The 19,826-nt window shown below is 36.3% G+C and overlaps 2 protein-coding genes and 1 non-coding gene across 15 annotated transcripts in view; 2 read left to right on the forward strand and 1 right to left on the reverse strand.

Annotated features, from left to right (window-relative positions):
- Nucleotides 1-2,053, forward strand: part of LOC141454990 (uncharacterized) — a 68,474-nt gene extending 66,421 nt beyond the window's left edge. For 11 of the 13 annotated variants that reach the window (XR_012459078.1, XM_074129778.1, XM_074129779.1 and 8 more), the window contains one exon: nucleotides 342-2,053. Coding sequence is in view for 10 of the 13 variants with exons in the window: in XM_074129773.1 (XP_073985874.1) it covers nucleotides 342-456 (115 nt within the window). In the remaining 3 variants the exon portion in view is untranslated. The remainder of the gene's footprint in view (nucleotides 1-341) is intronic. The other 2 variants (XR_012459080.1, XR_012459082.1) reach the window with 1 other exon arrangement.
- Nucleotides 2,054-3,316: 1,263 nt separating this feature from the next.
- TRNAE-UUC (transfer RNA glutamic acid (anticodon UUC)) lies at nucleotides 3,317-3,388 on the reverse strand. The gene has a single exon. It is a non-coding gene; the product is annotated as a tRNA-Glu (tRNA).
- A 1,432-nt stretch (nucleotides 3,389-4,820) lies between these two features.
- On the forward strand, nucleotides 4,821-15,568 carry LOC141454856 (uncharacterized). The gene is made up of 2 exons (XM_074129501.1): nucleotides 4,821-5,035; nucleotides 15,053-15,568. Exons 1-2 carry the CDS (start codon nucleotides 4,836-4,838, stop codon nucleotides 15,387-15,389), a joined length of 537 nt encoding a protein of 178 aa, XP_073985602.1. The 5' UTR covers nucleotides 4,821-4,835; the 3' UTR covers nucleotides 15,390-15,568.
- Nucleotides 15,569-19,826: the final 4,258 nt, after the last annotated feature.

Consider the following 19,826-nt stretch of genomic DNA (forward strand, 5'->3'; position numbering starts at 1 on the left):
CAGTGAATTCAAACGCTGAAGTGTTTTAAATTTCAAAAAGAAATCGTAATATTTTGTTAATTTTACTCCTCTTAGATATTCATGTTTTCACCTCTTTGTTATTTCTACAAATTCCCTTGTGTAGGAGGTAGGCTTCCTGCTAGACATTCAGGGAGCTTCTTAGAACAGCGGAAACAATCTCCTTCCTCTTTTCTGGTTTCCGGGACGAATTAGATGCTGTAACGCTGTCGATTGGCATTGTCTCCCTTAAACTGTGACTTTTGCTTTTTAATTCTAATTTTTACTTTAAGCTGTAATTTTTGTAATTTTAATGACTTGTATTTTTTTTGTCTGTTCTACAGTGGGATTGAAGTCAGTCCGTTCGGCTTGCCCAGACACGTCTTGCCCATGTACAGACCGAACAAAAGGATTACTGACGGCAGCAAGCATGACTGCCAACTGAAACATAATAACTGATGAAACTTTCTTTTAGCATTTTTCTCTCTAAAGTTGCATAATTCCGAAGATCATTCTTAATTAATTTCTTTGGCATGGGCTTTGGAATAAAATTTCTGTTAGTTTCCTTGATTCTGGTTCCAAATAATGCTGGAAATAGATTACAAATGATCCCTGCAGACATATTTTAATTGTGAATGGAAGTAATGAATGAAAGACTATAGTGTAAGAGTCCAATTTTACAAGTGATTTTCCCAATCTCAATATAGCTCCCAGTTGTTATCAAAATGTGTTTATTAATATTGAGTTCCCATAAAGAAATTTAACAAATCAAAAGCCTATTTTAAAAAAATATATATATAATTAAATGTTAAACAAACATGGTATCTAAAGATTGAATGAAAATTCTGTTTGCCTCAAAGAAAATAAACCGTCCATTTTTCTTTATTCCCCCCTCCCAAAGAAAAGAAAGTATCATAACGAATGTCAGTTATCATTAGCTATTTTGGGCTAGTAACTTGGTAAATAAATTTCCTTTGATCTCCCTCTATACTGAAAACTACCGACTCTATGATGTAAAAGTCATGAAATTGTACTGTAAGTAGAATAATGAATAAAGGATATTAAGTTCTTTGTACAGAGAAATTTAGAGTTAGATTAAGTTGTTTGGCAACAGTGAACCCCCCACGATTCCAGCTTTTACTTAATTATTAATGTAAAAACATAACTAGAGGTTTATTACAACTTGATTGTATCAATAACAATTATTGCTTTTGGAATTTGGCAACCTTACTACATGAATTTGGCACAATTTTTCCCAAACGGGTAAAACAAGATCTAATTTGGAAAAAAAAGTACTTTTTTTTCTTTTCTTTTTTGTAATATTGCACAAGTTATATTTTGCTGTAATTATTGTTTTGCATATTTTACTATTGTGATTTTAAAAAGTAACGATGGTAAAAGTTTTTATTCAATTCCAGGACCAGTATTAATATTGTAAATATTTTTAATTTAAATTCCTGTCCAAGTGTTTAAGTGCAATGGTACGATATTATTTTGATTTATTAAAATCAATCCAGCAAACAAAACTATCTCCAATTGTGATTTATATGTTTTATTTATTTATTTGTGTGTACAGGTGAAGAGTAGGTAATTTATTTGTAAATTTATAATTGTTGTAAATCAAAAATATTTTTTATGATCTTTAATGTTTTAAAATAACTATCGAAATTTGGATCATGTACAGGGGTATTATGGTACCGTTGTTGATTGTATGGTGAAGTCTGTCAGTAATGTCAGTCCCCTGAAGATAATTAATTTTTTGTTGTTCCTCGCACAGAACTCACCACATTGAATATTCCGCCTGACTACTCTCTTAAAATTTAATTTTAAAATTCTTTATGTGTATCTCTGAAAACGATTTCAAGAAACTAAGCCCCTAGTTTTTCTCCATTTGTAGAATAAAATTGAAATCTATTTTAAACAAAAATAATTATTACAAGAAGCCATTGTGTAGCGAAATGTGAACATTATTGCAGTTATCTGTTTTGTAATTATACGGTTATATTATATCGCAAGTTTATTTAAAAGAAACAAAATGAATACTTACAGAACATTATTGCTGTGTTTTCTAATTTATTTATAACCCTTTACAGTTGAGTAGCCTCCACACACAATGCCAACATCCATCTTACAAATCGTTTAAATAATTGCACGCTGTGCTGAGCAAAACATCTTTTTTCATTTAAATTTGTCTCAACAAAGAAGGAGGCAGCAGAGAGTAGCATTGCAGCATTTCTTCAAGGTTAGTCAACAACATTTAGCTGGTGTCACTTTTTTGTTTTCTCTCGACAATTCCTTCGACATTTCTTTCTGCAAACAGCTGATTTACCTCGCATAACCTTCCACCTAAACTCTTTTATGTGATGAGTATTTTATTATATGGAAATATAGATTATAAGTAAAAAAGACCGCTTCATGACTTACATGATGATCTTGACTTATCGTCTCATCAGTTTATAAAACTGCTGCTGTTTATGAAGTCTCAAAATGAAACTTTATACTCATAGAACAACGATGAAAACAGGGCCATATTGGAAGTTTTTGCCATTTGATACTGATCTGCACACGATTAAATCATCATCATAATTGGTCACCAACACGAAAATATGCAGTAAAAGACTTGAACAACACAAGAGTTTTTTTATTGCCAAGTTACAGTCGGGTTCCCTTGTGGGGTCCAATTAAAATATAAGCTTCAGTGTGTAACGATATTTTATTTTTTGAGATTCTTTGTTAGCATTTATTTTTTTCTAAAAAACACTTTTTGAGGTATTCTAAAATACCTCAACACAGATATCTCTGATGTGAACTCATTATCGTAAATTTAACATTATCGCACCGCATTCCTGTAATAAGGGAAGTTTTCCCAGAGAAATATTTCAAATAAATTCGGGAGCGAATTTAAAGAAACTCGAGGGAGTCGTTTATTAAAAAAAAAAAAAAATGTAAAAACTAAAACTATCGATTTAAAAAAAGAACATTGGTTAACTGGAATATTAGTAATTTTAACTGAATTATTAAATTTGTTGATAAATGAATTAAGCCGGCTTGATAACACACTCACCAATTTATTTCCGTTTCATGGAACTCTGCTGAACGAATTACTATTATTCGACTAACTACGAAAAGAGGCAGTAAGAGATTTGTAAAACACCATCGTCATAAATGTAGTTAGCACAGCCAAGAAATGGGAGTCAATTTAACCAATTACTAAGCAAACTTAAAGTCATCTCTGAAAAATAAATTCAATTTAATAAGAACTTATAAAATTATTTTCGTAACGTTTGAAAGGATAATTTTTTACAATAAAAAAAAAATATTCCGGTACCGGGAATCGAACCCGAGCCTCCTGGGTGAAAGCCAGGTATCCTAGCCACTAGACCATACCGGATCATGCTTGTAGTGTACTTCAGTCAATATATAGAAATGTCTATAGTGTTCAATTGTACAATAAATTTATTAATTTCCGCCTATGTAAACAGATGTTTTTTAAATTATGTCTTCATCATTTTCTTTAATTTTAATTAATCCCAATTAGATAAATTTCATGGAAAAAATTAAATAAAAGTAGGTCAACGAAGAGTAAAAGTAACGTAATAGCCTAACATTTCAGGTGGAAGCACATACTGTACTTTTTATGAGTTTGAATATTCTATTTTTGATTTTTTCAAAATCACTGTTGTCTTGGCAGAAGACTGGTACATAGAAGAGTTAACATATTTCTGCGCAATGTTACCGAAAAGTACTAATAATTAAGCCAAAAAAAGTGTATTTTTTATTCCTCTGCTTCAATATTCTAATTTGTTGTGTTGCATATTTATAATATCCAGGCCCTGTAAAAGACTATAAATTTGTCGAAACGCTTAAAGACGGAGTTATTTTATTATTTTGATCGAATCCTCGCTATTTCAATCCTAAATACGTATTAATAGTTTACGGACACTAAAGGATAATACAAATTCATAATTAGACAACTTCTACATTAATAAAACATCTTCTATTTATTAATTAAGATGTATATTAACAAAAATATAAAAAGTCAGTATCAAAATGTAAAAGTATAAAAAAAGGAAAAAATTCAGCGATTTTCTAGATTTTTCAGGAAAAAATGTTCAGGTAAAAGTTTTAAATTCATGTTTTCATTCGCTACCAACAGTTTATATACTAAGTCGTGGGAGTTGTCACAAAATACGCAAAAAATCTATCGATTAAGTGGTTCAACTTTGGTTCAACCAGATTTCTTGAATTTTAACATTAAGTCCTGAATTTGATTTTAATTAATACTACACAGGTGGTAATCGATTGTAATGAACAGTAATGACACTTTAGAGGAAACCCTAACTTCTCACTCAAACGGAAGTAGCCTTAATCGAATTTTCTTGGAAATTTGTTACATATCTATGAATCTACAATTACCTCACTACGTTTTTTGGAAAATGAAAAATCTTTACTTCCGTTTGAGTGAGAAGTTAGGGTTTCCTCTAAAGTGTCATTAATGTTCATTACAATCGATTACCACCTGTGTAGTATTAATTAAAATCAAATTCAGGACTTTGGCTATCGATTTTGGCCCAAATAATTCTCCACTGGTGCCTAAATATAAACTAAACTTTCTGCCATTTTTACTTTTTTTTGTTTATTGGAGATGTATTTGCAGACCTATTTGTGAAAACCACTTCTCTTTCTAGTAGAGCTGAGTAAGTAATAATAATATGAGTCTCCATTTTGAATACAGAAATAAAAATACCAATGGGAGCAAAGAAACGCTAACTTGAGTACCAAATACCTGAACAATATAACGGACTATAGATAACAACTAAAGCGGCGATCAGACGGGGATGGAGGCAGTGGAGGGGAGAGAGCTGGAAAGTCTCTCTCTCTTTAGTCCGACGATCACAGCCGGGTGTCGAGTCAGACGGTCCAGTGCCACAGTAGATCGTGTATGCCACCAACCCGTTCCTGAATTGTCCACTCTGTACCACCGGACTCGCGTGCTTACACTGATTATCACCTATCGTCACTACACTGACCACTTCAGGTAAGATACCACTGCTAATAAAAATTTGTGGTTTATCAACATTTATATCATTTCTTTTATGGATCTGGGTCAGTTTGGGGTTCCTTGGATCGGCCAAGACAAGTTTAATGAGTAATCTAGATCGGCGCTCGAGTTTAAGCCAAAAACGAAACCTGCGAAAATTTAAACCATTTCCGCATGAGTTCGCTTTTAGACCAAACGTGTAAACCGGAAGAACTTCTTTAAAAATGGATTTTTTTGTCCAACTCTCGGGATTTTCTTAACATTTTCTTTAAACTTCCGGCCTCGTAAGGTACTACTCCGTGAAGTGCTGCCTGGACATGCCTCTTGTGTTCTACGTCAGCTAAATTTCCAGGTGTTCCATAATTCACCAAGTTTCAAAAGGATTGGCTAACCGGAAATACTATTTTTCAGACAGATATCAGTGCAGCTCCATTGCAGCAACTGAACGGATTGAATGATTCAAGTAATTGTTATGAAATTCGGTGTGAACCCTATTTCGACTTCCTCTCAAGATATACTTTAAAGTCGGAACTTTTACTTAATGATAATCGCTTTCCCGTGAGTGGTTCTTTTTAATAAAAGTTGTTGCGAGATATTTTTTCGTCCCAGAACCCAACTTACAAAGGATTTTTAGAAAATGTTCAGGAGGATGCCTACTTCCTTCCTCTGATCTTTCCAGCTGGACTGAGATCGCAATGCCTTAATATTTGTGGCCTTTGGTCCACAAATCTGACAGTACTGGAGCAACCGGCCAATGAAGAAAAAAATGCCCAGATGGTATCGCCGTTGGTCTGTAAATTGATTGACCTTTCGTCTGGCGGCTGGCTGTCTGCCCACAGTTCCAGCTCACTGGAAACTCCGCACCTCAATAGCCGCCTCTTTGTGGACAGCTCGCACCGACTGTTGCCCTCTGCCCCTTGCTACTTTGCTCGGCGTCTTTAGTTTCAGTCTTTTTAAAAAAAATTATTGACATTTACCAAAACTGTACTTATAATACTTTCTACCTCTTTGTCACCATAATGTTTTACAGTTATATCTATCGGGCACATCCGGAAGTAACATTGTTTTAACGAAAAAGTCATAATGTAGTTATGTACAAAAATAATGCATGAATATCGTCTTAGCCAATTCCAAAAATATGAAGGAAAAACTCAGAATTCTAGAGCAGTACCACTTTATCGTTCAGAAAGTGCAATTTCAGTAAAGTGTATCGCTTTGAGAAAAAGTTAGATATAAAATGAAGAGTGTTTAGGCGGGTATACTATTCCTATTTAGAGAAATTCTTTGGACTCATTTTCGAGACAAACCACGAAAAATAGAAAAATAGCTTTGATTAAGTCCCATTTCCGGTTATAGGATTCCGGCGGAAACCTTGTTATCTAAGCAGACCTACATTCTATCCCCTAACAACTGTATTTGCAACAATGAAACCTCTAACCAAAAGTGCACTAGAACTTTTTTTGAAAGAGTTACTTTGTAACTTCCTTTGCTATTCCAATGTTTTAAGAGATTTCCTCGCAGAGAATTGATTTCAAGTTTGTTATGAGATGATGTGACCTTACGCTTCCTTCAACAGGGATATTGAAGTATGAGAACATGGTTAATATTGAAGTCACTTCCTTTTTTTCGCAAATTCCAAGTTTCTAGAAGATTCAATTAGTTTAGAGATAATGAGCGAATCTCCACATCAAATTCTAACCGCAGCATCTCCTGATACAATCTGTCCCTCCACGGGTAATCGATTCCCCAGATTCATATATAAATCAAAAAAATTACTCACTTACTTTTTAAAAAATAGAAACCATGCAAATCAAGAATTCTTTTATTCCACGTAAAATAGTCATGCTAAGTAACAGAAGATGGGAAAAAAATATTGACGTCCATCACAAGTCGATCTTTCTTCTACGTACATCATTACAATGGGGTCTACGATTGGGTAAATGCGCAATTTTCACGGAACATTACCGCGGAAAATTCCTTTTTCTTTATTATGTATGATTGACTGCTGATGGACTAACTGACACTGTCTCATTCTTGAGGATACAGTCGATCATTTAAGAAAAACCAATCCACAATTAGGAGTACACTAACCATCAACATTAAAAAACGTTGCAAAGCTTTTGTTGATGGCTGGGGATATTTCCCTCATTATTCTGCAGGACATAACTGAGGCGATTCTGGGTTGAAGGTATACAAATTAATGAGACTTTTATAAAGGACAGACTGAATATCGATATATTTAATTAAAAATGACCATTGGTTTTGGGGTATAAAAAACCTACTTTTTCTTATTTATTCGAAATATCAGTTTTAACCTATAGACTCTCACACATATGTATGTTTTTGCGAAAATTGAAAATCTGGAAGAAAATACAATTTAGAAACACAGGTGTTAAACTAGCTAACCGTATTTTTATGGGAAGGGGCGTGGTCCACTTGATGTGGGCGTGACCAACTTGATGTGGGCGTGGCCACCTAATTGTTCGTATTTTTGATTGGGCCTACACGTACAATACCTTCCTTCTACGTTGTGACTGGCCAAGTATTTATTGCTATTAATTTCTAAGAAAAGTACAATGTAATTTTTTTTCTCTAATTTTTCTCTTATAGGTATTTGATGAATTATCGAATTACGCTATAAAAAATAAAAATATTTGTAATTGTTAAAGAAAAGAATTTTTTTAAGTAGTTGGTATTTTGTGATAATAATGTAAGAATTTAATGGAAAAGCTGCAAAGTTATTTATTTATAGCAGAAAAAGAGATTTATTCACATTGTTCTGCTGTCAATACTGAATTTTCTTCATTTATTTGCTGGCTGCAGGCAGAAAAGTTCATCTGAGAGGATTGACCAATAAAAACCACGTAGAGGAGGCCCATCTGTCCCCAAATCAAACCGTAAAGGGCCGCCATCTCACTGATATTCTCAACATTTACTATGACCAGCTCAATCCCTTTTCTTCTTGTTGACAAAATAATCATTTCCTCCGTTCTCAATATGATCTTTGGTCTTGAACTTAAAAGCTAAATAGAATGTTTACTGAACTAAAAGTGTCTCTGTTTTATAATCAATTAGGCAAAACATTCTGGAAGACCATTAGTATAAACTCACGAAATTGCCACTGCTCGATCTGGTGGGTTACGCAATCAGCAGTCGGGCGATGATGTCAGTGCTGAGGAAATATTTTATTTTGTTGTAGAATTAATATCAGCACTGGGTGTCGTGCAATCTGTCGGCCGTATATCCTGCTGATTGTGTATCGAAGATGCTGAGTTGGCAGCCACCGGACCACGTCTTCCTGTCACGCCTGCGCAGCAATCTCTATCCGCTCACTCAGAACTGCGTAATTTTGTTCTGAGTTCTTTATTTATTTACAATCTGGCTGGAATATCTAAAACACTTTACTATCCATGTATATTTTAGAAGCATGTAATGGATCACTACCCAATATAATATTATATCGCATCGCTAGAACTCCACGTTTGTAGAAAACCAGGCCAGGAAACAGTTGATTGTTTGAGATTGAATATATTTACAAAATAATTTAGGCAACACTGCTGAATTCCGAAGGTCTACTACTTCAAAGAGGGTTGACCCAGACTGGGTACTTGCTACGTCACTTCTGGACAAGCTATATTTCCAAAAGCCTTACATACCCAGAGGTTTAGAGTGGAGAAGAGATAACTGTTATATGTAAAGAAGGTTAGTTGATTATTGTGGACACTTTGGCTGCTTTTGCGTAAACTTAATCATTATTAGGCTAACTGTAAACAGGAATCGATGTTAAGTTCAGCGTCCTTTATCCGTGACGCCGGCGGTTAGCTGCCTCCAAACGTAGTGGGAGGGCGGGGGGGTCAGGCGGCATGTTTAAACGTTTCAAATTGACTGCGGGGAGTGTACGTTAAGTTCGAGTTCTGTAATGGCGGCTGTGCATGCAACTACCTCAAGTTGAGGTGGCACATCAGTCGAGAACAGCTGATTTAAATCTGAATTTTTGGAAGAAAAACGCGACAGGCTGCTAAAAACGGAAATGCTGCTAAACTCCTTTTCCTGTGATCTTGTAAAGGGTATATAGTTTAAATAAAAATCGATGTGTCGTTTTCGAGAAAGAGATTTATTTTCAAGAACAGATTTATTTCGCTATCTCTTGTTCTCTTCAGGCGATGGTGTCCTTGATTCTGGTCGTAGTGGCAACTAACAACTGTTGTTCCAAATATTGTTAACCTACGTGAAGTTACAATCACAATAACACAGTCGTCCATCGCACTAAATCTAGCCGTTTACAACGTAAGGAAGTACTGAAGGTTTCTTCGCCCAAGAGCTGCTAAAAGTTGCCTTACAAGATGTCCATGTTTCCTGGAGTTCTATCCGCTGATGGAATCTTCAGGCACCATTCAGAAGCTTAGACCTTCACATAAAGGACTGACTCTACTAAGGTGTTTACAATACAAAGCGATAACAGCTATCAGGCTTCTAATCTTAATTATATGTTCCAACTAGTTCAGGTCAGGTCAAACTTTCTTTTAGGTTTCACTTTAAAACGCAGTGATAACGCTAATTACTGGGTGCGCTAAATTGGTTTACACTACTTACCACTGCTCCAGATGTTGGCATTTATGAGTGCTAAGTGGGTTGTTTGAAACTAGGTGTTACTATATTTACAAGGCCACTGATTCCTGCCTTGCTGAAAGGACGTCCTGAGCAACTCTGCTTTGGCTGGCAGCATCCGCCCTTCCTCTTACTGTACTTAGTAGAATTCTCAATCTTGTAAGTGAAAATATTCTGCTTATTTCCCGCGAACAGGGTAATTTAGCAACATATTTAATTCACAGCAATTGAAAAGGTGGTAAAACCGCGTAGCAGACAGAAGTTTGGGCACGTTAGACGAGTGCCCAAACTCCTCTCTTTTCGTAAATCATTCTTAAATCGATCTTCACGGGGAAAAAAAACGAACAATCCCAGCATGTGCACTTGGGATGATCAGTTTAGACTGAGTCTGTGCAACCCGTAGCCCACAGAACCCTTTGGTGCGGAATGAGATTTTATTAAAAACTTATTAACAACTCACTTAATTGATTTATCCTCGTTTTATAAAATAATTGCTTTATCAATAAAATTAGATTTGTAAAACACTTTTACCTTTAAACTTAATTTCTGCCGTTACTTTACTGAGAAAGTTGTTTAAAAAAGGATATTTCTTGTTCATTTATGTCACAGTCAATGAAATTAGATTCAATTCGGCATAATAATCGGTAGGAGGTGGTTACGTCAGTGTATCCAATTGTCGCAAAACTGCAATATAATGTGCATAAAGTTTGTATATCTCGCAGTTTAATCTTCTCTCGACTGCGACGCGCGATACCTGTGGTATTATCGATACTTTGTCTGGCAATAGTTGCATCTTGAACCCAGAGAAGATGATATTGATGGATGAAAAACCAACTCCCACTAATGGATAAGCATCCACGATAAGCGACCCTTAGTTGTGATGCAATCTAATCTACACTCAAATTTTTCATTCTTATTCATCAATATTCTCACAGATATTTGTAGTTTATGGCTTCTAGATGTGTCATGCGCAAGTTTAGGTGCCGAAGAAGGAGTTCGCCCGTGGCGAAGTGGTCTTAGACCGCCCCTGTGAACAGTAAGAAAATATCGAGTGGCAGTTATTGCAAGAGTAGCATCCATTCTGATGTTGACTCGGTAGTATTGCTTCAATCAAACTCATTACGAAAAAAATAATAAACATTAGTTTTCCCAAGTACGAAACTGCAGCTTTTTTTAAAATGAAAAGCGGATGATACCATTGGTTGAAGCCAATCATCACGCGACAAGAAGGGATAAATGATACTCTTATCTTAAAACAAAACCTAACCGTTGGTTTCTCTGTAAACATATTTCTTAGATACCAAACAAATATTTTCCATAAATGGGAGGGGGCAGAGTTCACCAATGGTACGGCCCCCGCCAACTTTTCAACGGATTTTACAAGTGGCCCGATGGCTTAAACAAGTGGCACACCTGTCTGCTGGTTCAAAGAGTTCCGATCGATTGCTTTTTAAGAAAAAACAAAAAATTCTCTTTCCGCTGGAAAAGCCAATTTCTTCTACTTTGGAATTTCAGCAACTCATTTAAACCTTCTGAGAGAGTACATACGAGTATAAAGGTATACTAACCTACAAACATGCACATGTGTATATAGACCGGTGAGAACTCAATACTTAATCCTGAAGTGATCACACTACTTCTCTAGCAAGGAGTAAGAGAAAGAAAACAGTTTGAAGAGATTGATATGGATGAAAGTTTCAGAAATTAGTCAAGCACCTACCTTTGTTTCGACTACTTTGCTTCCGCTGTGCTTGTACTGCCAAGAAAAATTACCTATTATTTAGTAACTGACGTAAATATAAACGCAAATTGTACTTAATATTGGGAATTAATGTTTTCTGATGATGATTTCATTCTAGGAAATGGACTGAGAAGTGAGGGTCAGTCTACAGCCAGCCAGACACAATGAGAGTTAGCTTACTCGGCAATACGAAGTGTGACGCTATCTGCCTCTAATAGCCAGACAATTACCGCTCTATAATTATAATGTAGTTGCGTCAGACTGTGTGACTTTGCCAATTAACCTCAGCAAGTGAACCGAGGACTAGATGTGAGATAGTGGGCGGCACTTCTAGAACTAGACAAAAGAAACTAGATCAGTGGAGAATCTCAAGGGACAGCATGCTCGCCGCTCGATATTGTTGCTGGTTGGAGATTGAGGGCTTGCACAATGCAAAACCACCACAAACTCGCACCAATTCATTAAAGTGAGAACCGTGAACAGCGCTGCGTCTCCCCCTGGGACTATCACTTCTCTCAACAATAACATAATAACGTATAGCCAACCTACTTTCTTTCTTTACAATGCTGCCAACATCATTTCACTATTCAACTTCCAATGTTACAAATTCCATAAACTTTCTCTTTATAATAGCCTGCAAGCCTTGGTTTTTAGCACTCTCGGAGTTTGTAATTTCTAAGAGTCAGAAAGAGTCATGGAAATTTTGGCAGCCCCCCCAACATGCAAACACAAGTCAATGCCAAACACAACGACCAAGTTCAAATGAAACCCTTTGGTTACTACATGTAATTGACAGTTTGATCGAAAAGAGTTCTGTACAGACGCACTTCCGGTATGTTCTTTCAAATCGAAATTTGATTAAACGTTCGGATTGATACCAATTTTATACAAGAGTTAGAACCATCAATTTATAGAAATGGCAGACTGCCTATTAACTGACAGTCTGATGGCAGATCAGTTCCGAATTAATTCGCACTAGGAGCCCTTGAAAGATTGTATTCCTGGTGAATAAACAAACTAGAAAGGGCAGGTGAAGGCTGGAGAATGTAATTTGATGGTTTCGGGTGCAAAGAAGACGAAGCCAGGGGTGTCTAGATTATATTGTTGATTTTATCCCGTCGTGGCACGCCTGTTTATTGCGTTCTCTGTCCGGTTTCGAACTTTCACCCATCATCAGTGGTACTTTAATCAGTTTGGAGTAGAGATTTCCACTTCAGTTAAGTTTCCGTACAAGCTGGATATAGCTCAGTATTGAATTAGTTGCAGAACCGAGGGTACTGACCCATCTCTGTGTTTACATCTTACACCCAACTGTATCATTACCTTTTCACTGTGTTTGTGTGATCGTTAAGTGTACTCGTGACTATATTAAACATCTGCGTATATTATTACAAGAAAACATTACGTCATTGTAAACACTCTAAATGAGCTTCTTTGTTTGCATATTTATAGATATTTGATTTTTCAAACAAAATAAAAAATCAAATGGCACTTAATAAAGAATAAATAATGTTGTTGTTGAATAACTAATGGTACACATTACGTCATGTTGATTGTGTTTATCAGATATTAGTATGTTTTATCATATAAACAATAGAGCTTCTCAGCAATAATCAGCTGGTCAGAAGTACTTTAATTTTTTTTTGTTTGTTTGACTCTTGCGTCGAAAAGTTGGTGTCAAGCGCTGGCAGTTTATCTAATTATTACATTATAATTATTTCATTATTTACGACAAAACTAATTTTCAAAGCATACAACCCACTTTATTTCAATCTCTGGTGTTACGCATGAAAAGCTTAGCATTTTAAATCCAAACTTTTCCTGAGAAAAGTTGGGGAAGGTTTTGAGAAAAACATTAAAACTATCTTCAGCCACATTATTTATTTATTGTTTAAATATACTTTTCATAGCTAAAAGTTTCAAAATGTTTTAAACAATGGTTGAAACAAACATAGAAAAAAAAAATAGAAATTTATACACACTACACATCACGCCCTTGAAATGCTTTGACGAGGTATTCGTCTAAGAGAACGTTTTAAACAAAAGTTAAGGTTAACACAAATACGAGTTTAATAAAAATCAAGGAAATCTTTTTACAAAATCTATGCAGTGAGGCTGTATTAGATTTGATCCAAAACCTTCAAGTTGTGCGTCCAGACGGCACTAAAAAAACAGAATTTTAATTTCTACAATTTCCCATTTTTAAGCGATGATAACCACACCCATTTGAAATAAACAAGGACAAACAAATATTTATGATCGAAACATCTATTTCCAGCTAAAAGTCAAATTCAAAATATGCACGACTTTTTACGAGACGAAAAGAAAGTTGGTAAGTCTTGTCAGAATTCCCAACAGCGGTTTCTACCTGTCTTGGGCACATGGTGAATGGATTCAGTGTTACCAACTAAAAGTGAATTTGGCGCAGTTGGTTTTTAGCGAGCAGGTTGAAGGATGGGTAGGTTACCAAAAGGTTAAGTGGTTTGTTATTTTATTTCCATAGAGATATGGTTGCGATCAAAGTGCTAATAAATGTTACGTGCGCGATAAGTGTAGTGTTATCTCAGTACTCAAGGCGCTGGAGGGGTTGCCCTTTGATCCTCAGCGTTAGTTAGGTTCGTTTTCGCTGTCTAATCTGGGTGAGTAGTTCTTTCATCCTTATATAATACAGAAGGCAGGCAGTGCGTTACTTTCGTTTGCCGCGGATACTTGCCTCAGGTACATTATGGTACTTTCTGTTTAGGGAATTTTCTTCATTCAAATATAGTATTGTAGCAAATCATTAATGCCCAAGTATTTACATCAGAAGTAATGTGAGTTTGCAGTACAGCCGAACTACTTTCTCAAAGCAAAGAGAAAAACTCTGATCCTAATTCTCATATAACTTTCTCTTACTGCAGTTTTCAAGTTTCTCTTCAAACTCGAATATGTTTAACACAATCAATTGTTAACTTACAGCTTGTAGAACCTTTCATTATTCCAAAATGGTACAGTAAGGTGAATCCAGCTCATATGAGTTGCTCATTTTGTTTCTCATAGATTACAGGAGAAAACGTCAATGCAAATTGGTTAATAATAAATTTAACCCTCCCCACTAATTATTCTGTAACGATAAAACTATTATTTAACGACTGAATAAAACAATTAGCTCTTACAAAACAGAATTGGTTGGTATTGAGTGTTGTGTATTATGTATTGGCAGCCTTGGCGTTTTTTCCATTCGTTAATGCAAATCTAGCAATCATTTGTAAATCGTTTAGTGTATCAACCAACGAATGTCCTTCATTCACCTAGCTTCATGTGCTGCACTGAGCCATTATTAAGTTATAATTTCCTAGATCTAAGCAAAACGTTAGATTTGGATTTCCATAACCTATTTGGAAAAGCCGTACTGTTGATTAAAATACTTAGCTGACAGAAGTTTGAGAATACTTACATGAATGGCTAGTCAAGGATCACAGAAACAGCGTGGTGTTGGATATAGTGGGTTCGGCAAAGTGAAGGATTTTATTAGGATGAACAGGGTAGCAAGAAGGAGTTAAAAGAAGGGTGTACTCCGGGTACTACCGAGGGCTATTTAAATATTTTATTTAATGAAAATTACTCTGATTACCATGTCAATGAAGTGTAATTATTAATATATAACATACTCTGGTCTGTTGCAGGTACATGGAAGTAGATCAGCCAGTCTGGGTGTTGGACCGACGAGATTCCGGCCACCTTTTCTGGCGTCGAGATCATTCAGTGCTGGACAGGCGGGTGAAATTTCGTTATGACGTAGAAGTGTTGGAATTTTGGCGCAGCGATGAAGAACGCCAACAGATGTTGTGTCCAGCCGGGTCACAGTGGCTAATGGAGACGGCGCCCGGTGAGAAGGAGATTCAGCACGGCTGTCGCGCTGTCGAGGAGATGCCGCCCCCTTCGTCGCTGGCGGCCGCATTCTGTCTTTGCGTCATCGTGGCCACGCTCAGTTACAACTGGCTCATGTCGGCCGCGCTCTGACCCGCCGCAAGCTCCATTCACTAACAGCCGTTAGCACAATGGCAGCCCTGTCACAAGCCAAAACTATCCACTGTGTAAATACATTGTATATTCTCGCCGACTGTAAGATATGACCGTTTATTGAAAATATTATTTATTGTAATTTTATAATTTATTATATAATAAATGATGGAGACTGATATCTTATAATGGCTAGTTTTAGAATCCTCAGCAATACTAGCCTCAGCTTTTCCAGGATCTTGGTGATTATTCTAGCCTGACCGTATTTATCCAGACATCCTTAACTCGCTCACAACCCATCAGAACCTGCAGCACTAAGGATTCTGATTTAGCCAACTCCAGCTCACTTATTCACTTACCAAATCCACAATTAAACATCATTTTAAACAATGATGAAATCGACGACTTTGAACATGATGGTACTTCTGAATATAATCTTCTTGATTAACCAACTCTTTTGCCTTTCCTTTAGTTCTTCTCCGAATTCTCATCTTCATGTGCTAATTTCAGCATTAATTCTGCTTCATTTTAATGTCTTCACACCCTCAGCGCGTGGAGTGACTTCTAATTTCATCATCACTTCCTGTCGTGGGCTGTAAAAACCTGGAAACATTGAACTGAGAGCTTATCCTTAATTGGCATGCCCATTTCCTGCATTTCTTCCATCTGCTCCAATGGAAATAGACATAAACAACTAGTTCAGGAGGTTTATTTAGAAACAGGACTAACTCTATACCCAAACCAGACGACCATATTCTAATGATGAATGTAAACCCAGTCAGAATTAAAGTCAAAAAAGCCAGCTAAGTGAGATTGTACTTAAAGAGCCAATTAGTATTTCGTGAGTGTCCAAATATTGACTCGGTAATGGAAGACGTGATCAGCGTTGGTATCTCAAATATGCGTAGCGGACCGCCATAACGATAGTTGTGTGGTCTGGCAGGCCTTGGATACAATTCGCAGTAAGGAACAGTAGGTGGTCATCGCCCAATGTACAAACAAGTCTTTGTGCATGTTCACTCATGAAGAACAATTTTCGAACTATCTAGTGCGGAAACTTTTACGATTATTCTTACCGTGATTTGTGTAAGTGATCTTTTGGGAAAAAAAACCTCCCCACCTAGAAGTCCCCTTAATGGAATTGGTCTGGGACATAGAACTGCGCATGCCTAAAATAAATATACCTAGTTGCAGCCATTTATAAGAAATCTAAAAACAGTGAAAATCCACTCAGTGACGTGGTACATTCGGTTTTTGGATTCTTGTTGCTTAGAGTACCGAACCAAATCGAACTGTAAAGTTTCAGCTTCTTGTAATGTTTCGTTTTCGGGATATTTTGTAAAAAAAAAACACCTTCACTGATTAAAAAACCAGCTTTTCTGAAACAGTGGCACTTACAAAAGGATGAATATTCACGATTCGAAAATTGGGCATAATCATTTCTAGTGGTAAGTGTAAGTAAAAATAGGAAATCACACCAGAGAACTTCCGGATGGTCGACTTTGAAGATAACAATACTTCCTGTCTCCAACTACAAACTCTGAACTCTGCCATTTTCGTTTTTTTTTATTTTGCCTTCTCTCACACTCCTTCTCTTTCCCTACGCAGAAACAATAAGAAGAAAACTGAAGGGGAAGTAAGTTGGGCCAACTATATTTAATACAAATAAATACAAACTGTAATATTTGTAAATAACTATCAGCTGTGAAGCGAATGGGAGGTGATTAGAGTGAAAGCCAGAGCTACCTAGCGGAATAAAAAACAACTACCAACATATACCAATCCTTTACAGAGATGGTTTAATAAGGTAAATTGAACTAACAAAAATAAAGCTTACTTTTGCTGGCTGGCTGGCTAGGTGTACGCCATTAGTATGAGAGAACAAAAAGTCATGCCAGTTTTCGTCTCCATTAGCGAGCAAACGAGTAAGAATCTGTCCTACAAATGGCAAGCAGCCATTTCCATTTCTTTTTGCAAATGTTAAACTATTAAACAAAAACCGAACTCTCATTGGTTCCAAGCTTATAAGGTTTTCTTGCTTTTAGAAATATGTTTACGAATAAAATTATTGTTTTTTATCTATTATTAACATGAATTTGAGAAAAATAATGGATCCGTTTTCCAGAAAATTTTAAAAATTCACGAAAACGATACTTTGCCAGACTATAGGTTTACCAGAAATCTTGTATACCCAAACTACAAACTAAATGTTCAATCAATACGTTAAAATTACTTGGTATTGTCTAGCAGACAGTGGAACTTTAGAAGAAGTTCTGGAGTAATTTACTGCAAGTCTCCCAGGATCCAGAGTCGTAAAAGTGGATTCAGTAAATCAATTGGAATCAAGCTGGGCGTTGATACCCCTGAACCGAATATTTAGTTTTGTGCGTTCTGCGATTTAGGATTTTTTTTGTTTTAAATTCACAATCACCATTTTTCCAGCTGAAAAAAAAATCCATTAGGAATTTTTACGCGTAGTTACTACTTTCTTTTACAGTTATGAGAGAAATTAGAAATGTCGGCCGAATTGAACTCAGCGCTCGACGCTGGGAGCGCTCCAAGTCTAGGACCGTCCGATCTCTTGCTCAAAAGATAGCGTGATCGTGCAAATTATACTCGTAAAAAAAAAAACTACTGTAACCTAGCGGATTTTTTTTTATTCAATTTTTAACAAAAATAACCGCGTTCAGGTGGTAAATACTGGGTGCGAGTGAACTATCGCCATAACTTAACAAAATGAAAATCACTGACAATTCCAATTTGATTTTAGACCTAGCTGCCAGCGAAAAGGAGCACGACAAAGTCGGCTAGAAGTACTTCTTCATTGAGTGGATTTTCCAGGTTATGGGAAGTTCTCTCGGGAGCGGATCTTTTCGATTTTCTCTAAACTTGGTTTGTCTACTGTGTACTAGCTTCTCTTATTAACGCTTTCAGACACTATTTCTCTGAGACTGAAAGGCGAGAATGGGTTTTCCAATAAAGTCCATTTCTGAGCGATTTAAGGAATTAAAATCCATAAATATTAGTTAGAATAAAGGAAGTAACCGATATTCCAAGTAGATAGAATCGGATGAATGGAACGCCAATTTCCTCAATTGAATAGAATTTTTAGTTTTTATTGATTTTTCTTTTTTGGAAAATGGTCCTATTAAAGTGAATATCTACTTGGGAAAGATTCCACTTTGAGAAAATTTAACTACGTAAAAGAGAGTTATGAATGTACTCAATGCAGGTTTGTGCATGTTGTCCGTGTTTTTGTGTTTGCGCATTTTTTTCTGATTAGATAAGAGGAAGTATTTGCGATGGTGTGAACCAGTTTCCACGGTAAGTTCTTGTTCTGAGTCCAAAAACGTGGGTCTATTTTGTGTTTTTTCCATTTTCTTGAAAATTTGATACAAGGAACATCTGTACGGAGGAAAATAGTAGCATGTCCTTCAAGGTAACAGTATGCTGTACCTTTGTAGATATCGAACAAAGTTACACAGATTGCTAGACGATACTGAGCAATTTCCTCATCAGAACAATCATTTTACCGAATGGCTTTTAAGATTACTCTTTTATAATTTTATAAATATTTGACTAAAGTTAGATCGGATTCTAACTGTTATTTGCATTGTTTTTCTGTAAATTTTTGTTAGTTATGTGTTTTTTTCTAGGAAGAGGCTCATCCGAAGCGTGTCAGTTTAATGTTGTTCTGTATAATGACGGTAACACATAAATATTTTTAGTGGAATTTAGTATTTGAAGCAAATTAACGTTGGAGCTTTGAACTTGTAGAATTGTAGTGAAGAAAGCGGTGCGTTTGTGAGGCTACATGGAGAGGGTGAGGTGTGGTGCTGGGGGAGTAACGACCTGGGCGGCGCAGCTGGGCCGCTGTTGCTATGCGGCCAGCTGGCAGTCAGCTGGCCAACAGCTGATCAATACATCCCCACACTCACACTAATTACTGTGGCAAGCTCCTATTGAACTATTTTCTTCCCAAATTACTCCTGGCCTTGTGCTCACCCCGACATTTCCTGTTCTATTGTGTTGCTTTTAAATTAAATTCAACTTTACCTCTGTTACTCCTTCTTGCCTTTTGTCATTCCAGGGAAATACTTCATTTAGAAAACGCAAGGGGTTACAAAACAAAATCAGCAGTGCCTTGTACGTACTCTCGCAGTGCGATAGTCACCTAGTCCCCAAGACATAGTATATATTTACTCGGTCTATTGAGATCGAGACCAATTTTGAAAAGAAATGTTTTCTGGTTTTTCTTATTGTACAAGTGTGAGAACGTATTGTAGCCGCGCAGATTTTCGATTAAGAGATTTAACCCACAGGAAATGACCGTTTTAAGATCCCCTAATTACGAGAAGGAGGTTGGTGTGTATGTTTGTGCTTATATCCGCCCTGACTCAAAAACCAAAAATAGCGGAAGGTCTCGGCTCAGAAACA

Source organism: Rhodnius prolixus, unplaced genomic scaffold, assembly GCF_049639745.1.
Source record: "Rhodnius prolixus isolate KJV_2025 unplaced genomic scaffold, Rpr scaffold_15, whole genome shotgun sequence".
Taxonomy (NCBI): domain Eukaryota; kingdom Metazoa; phylum Arthropoda; class Insecta; order Hemiptera; family Reduviidae; genus Rhodnius; species Rhodnius prolixus.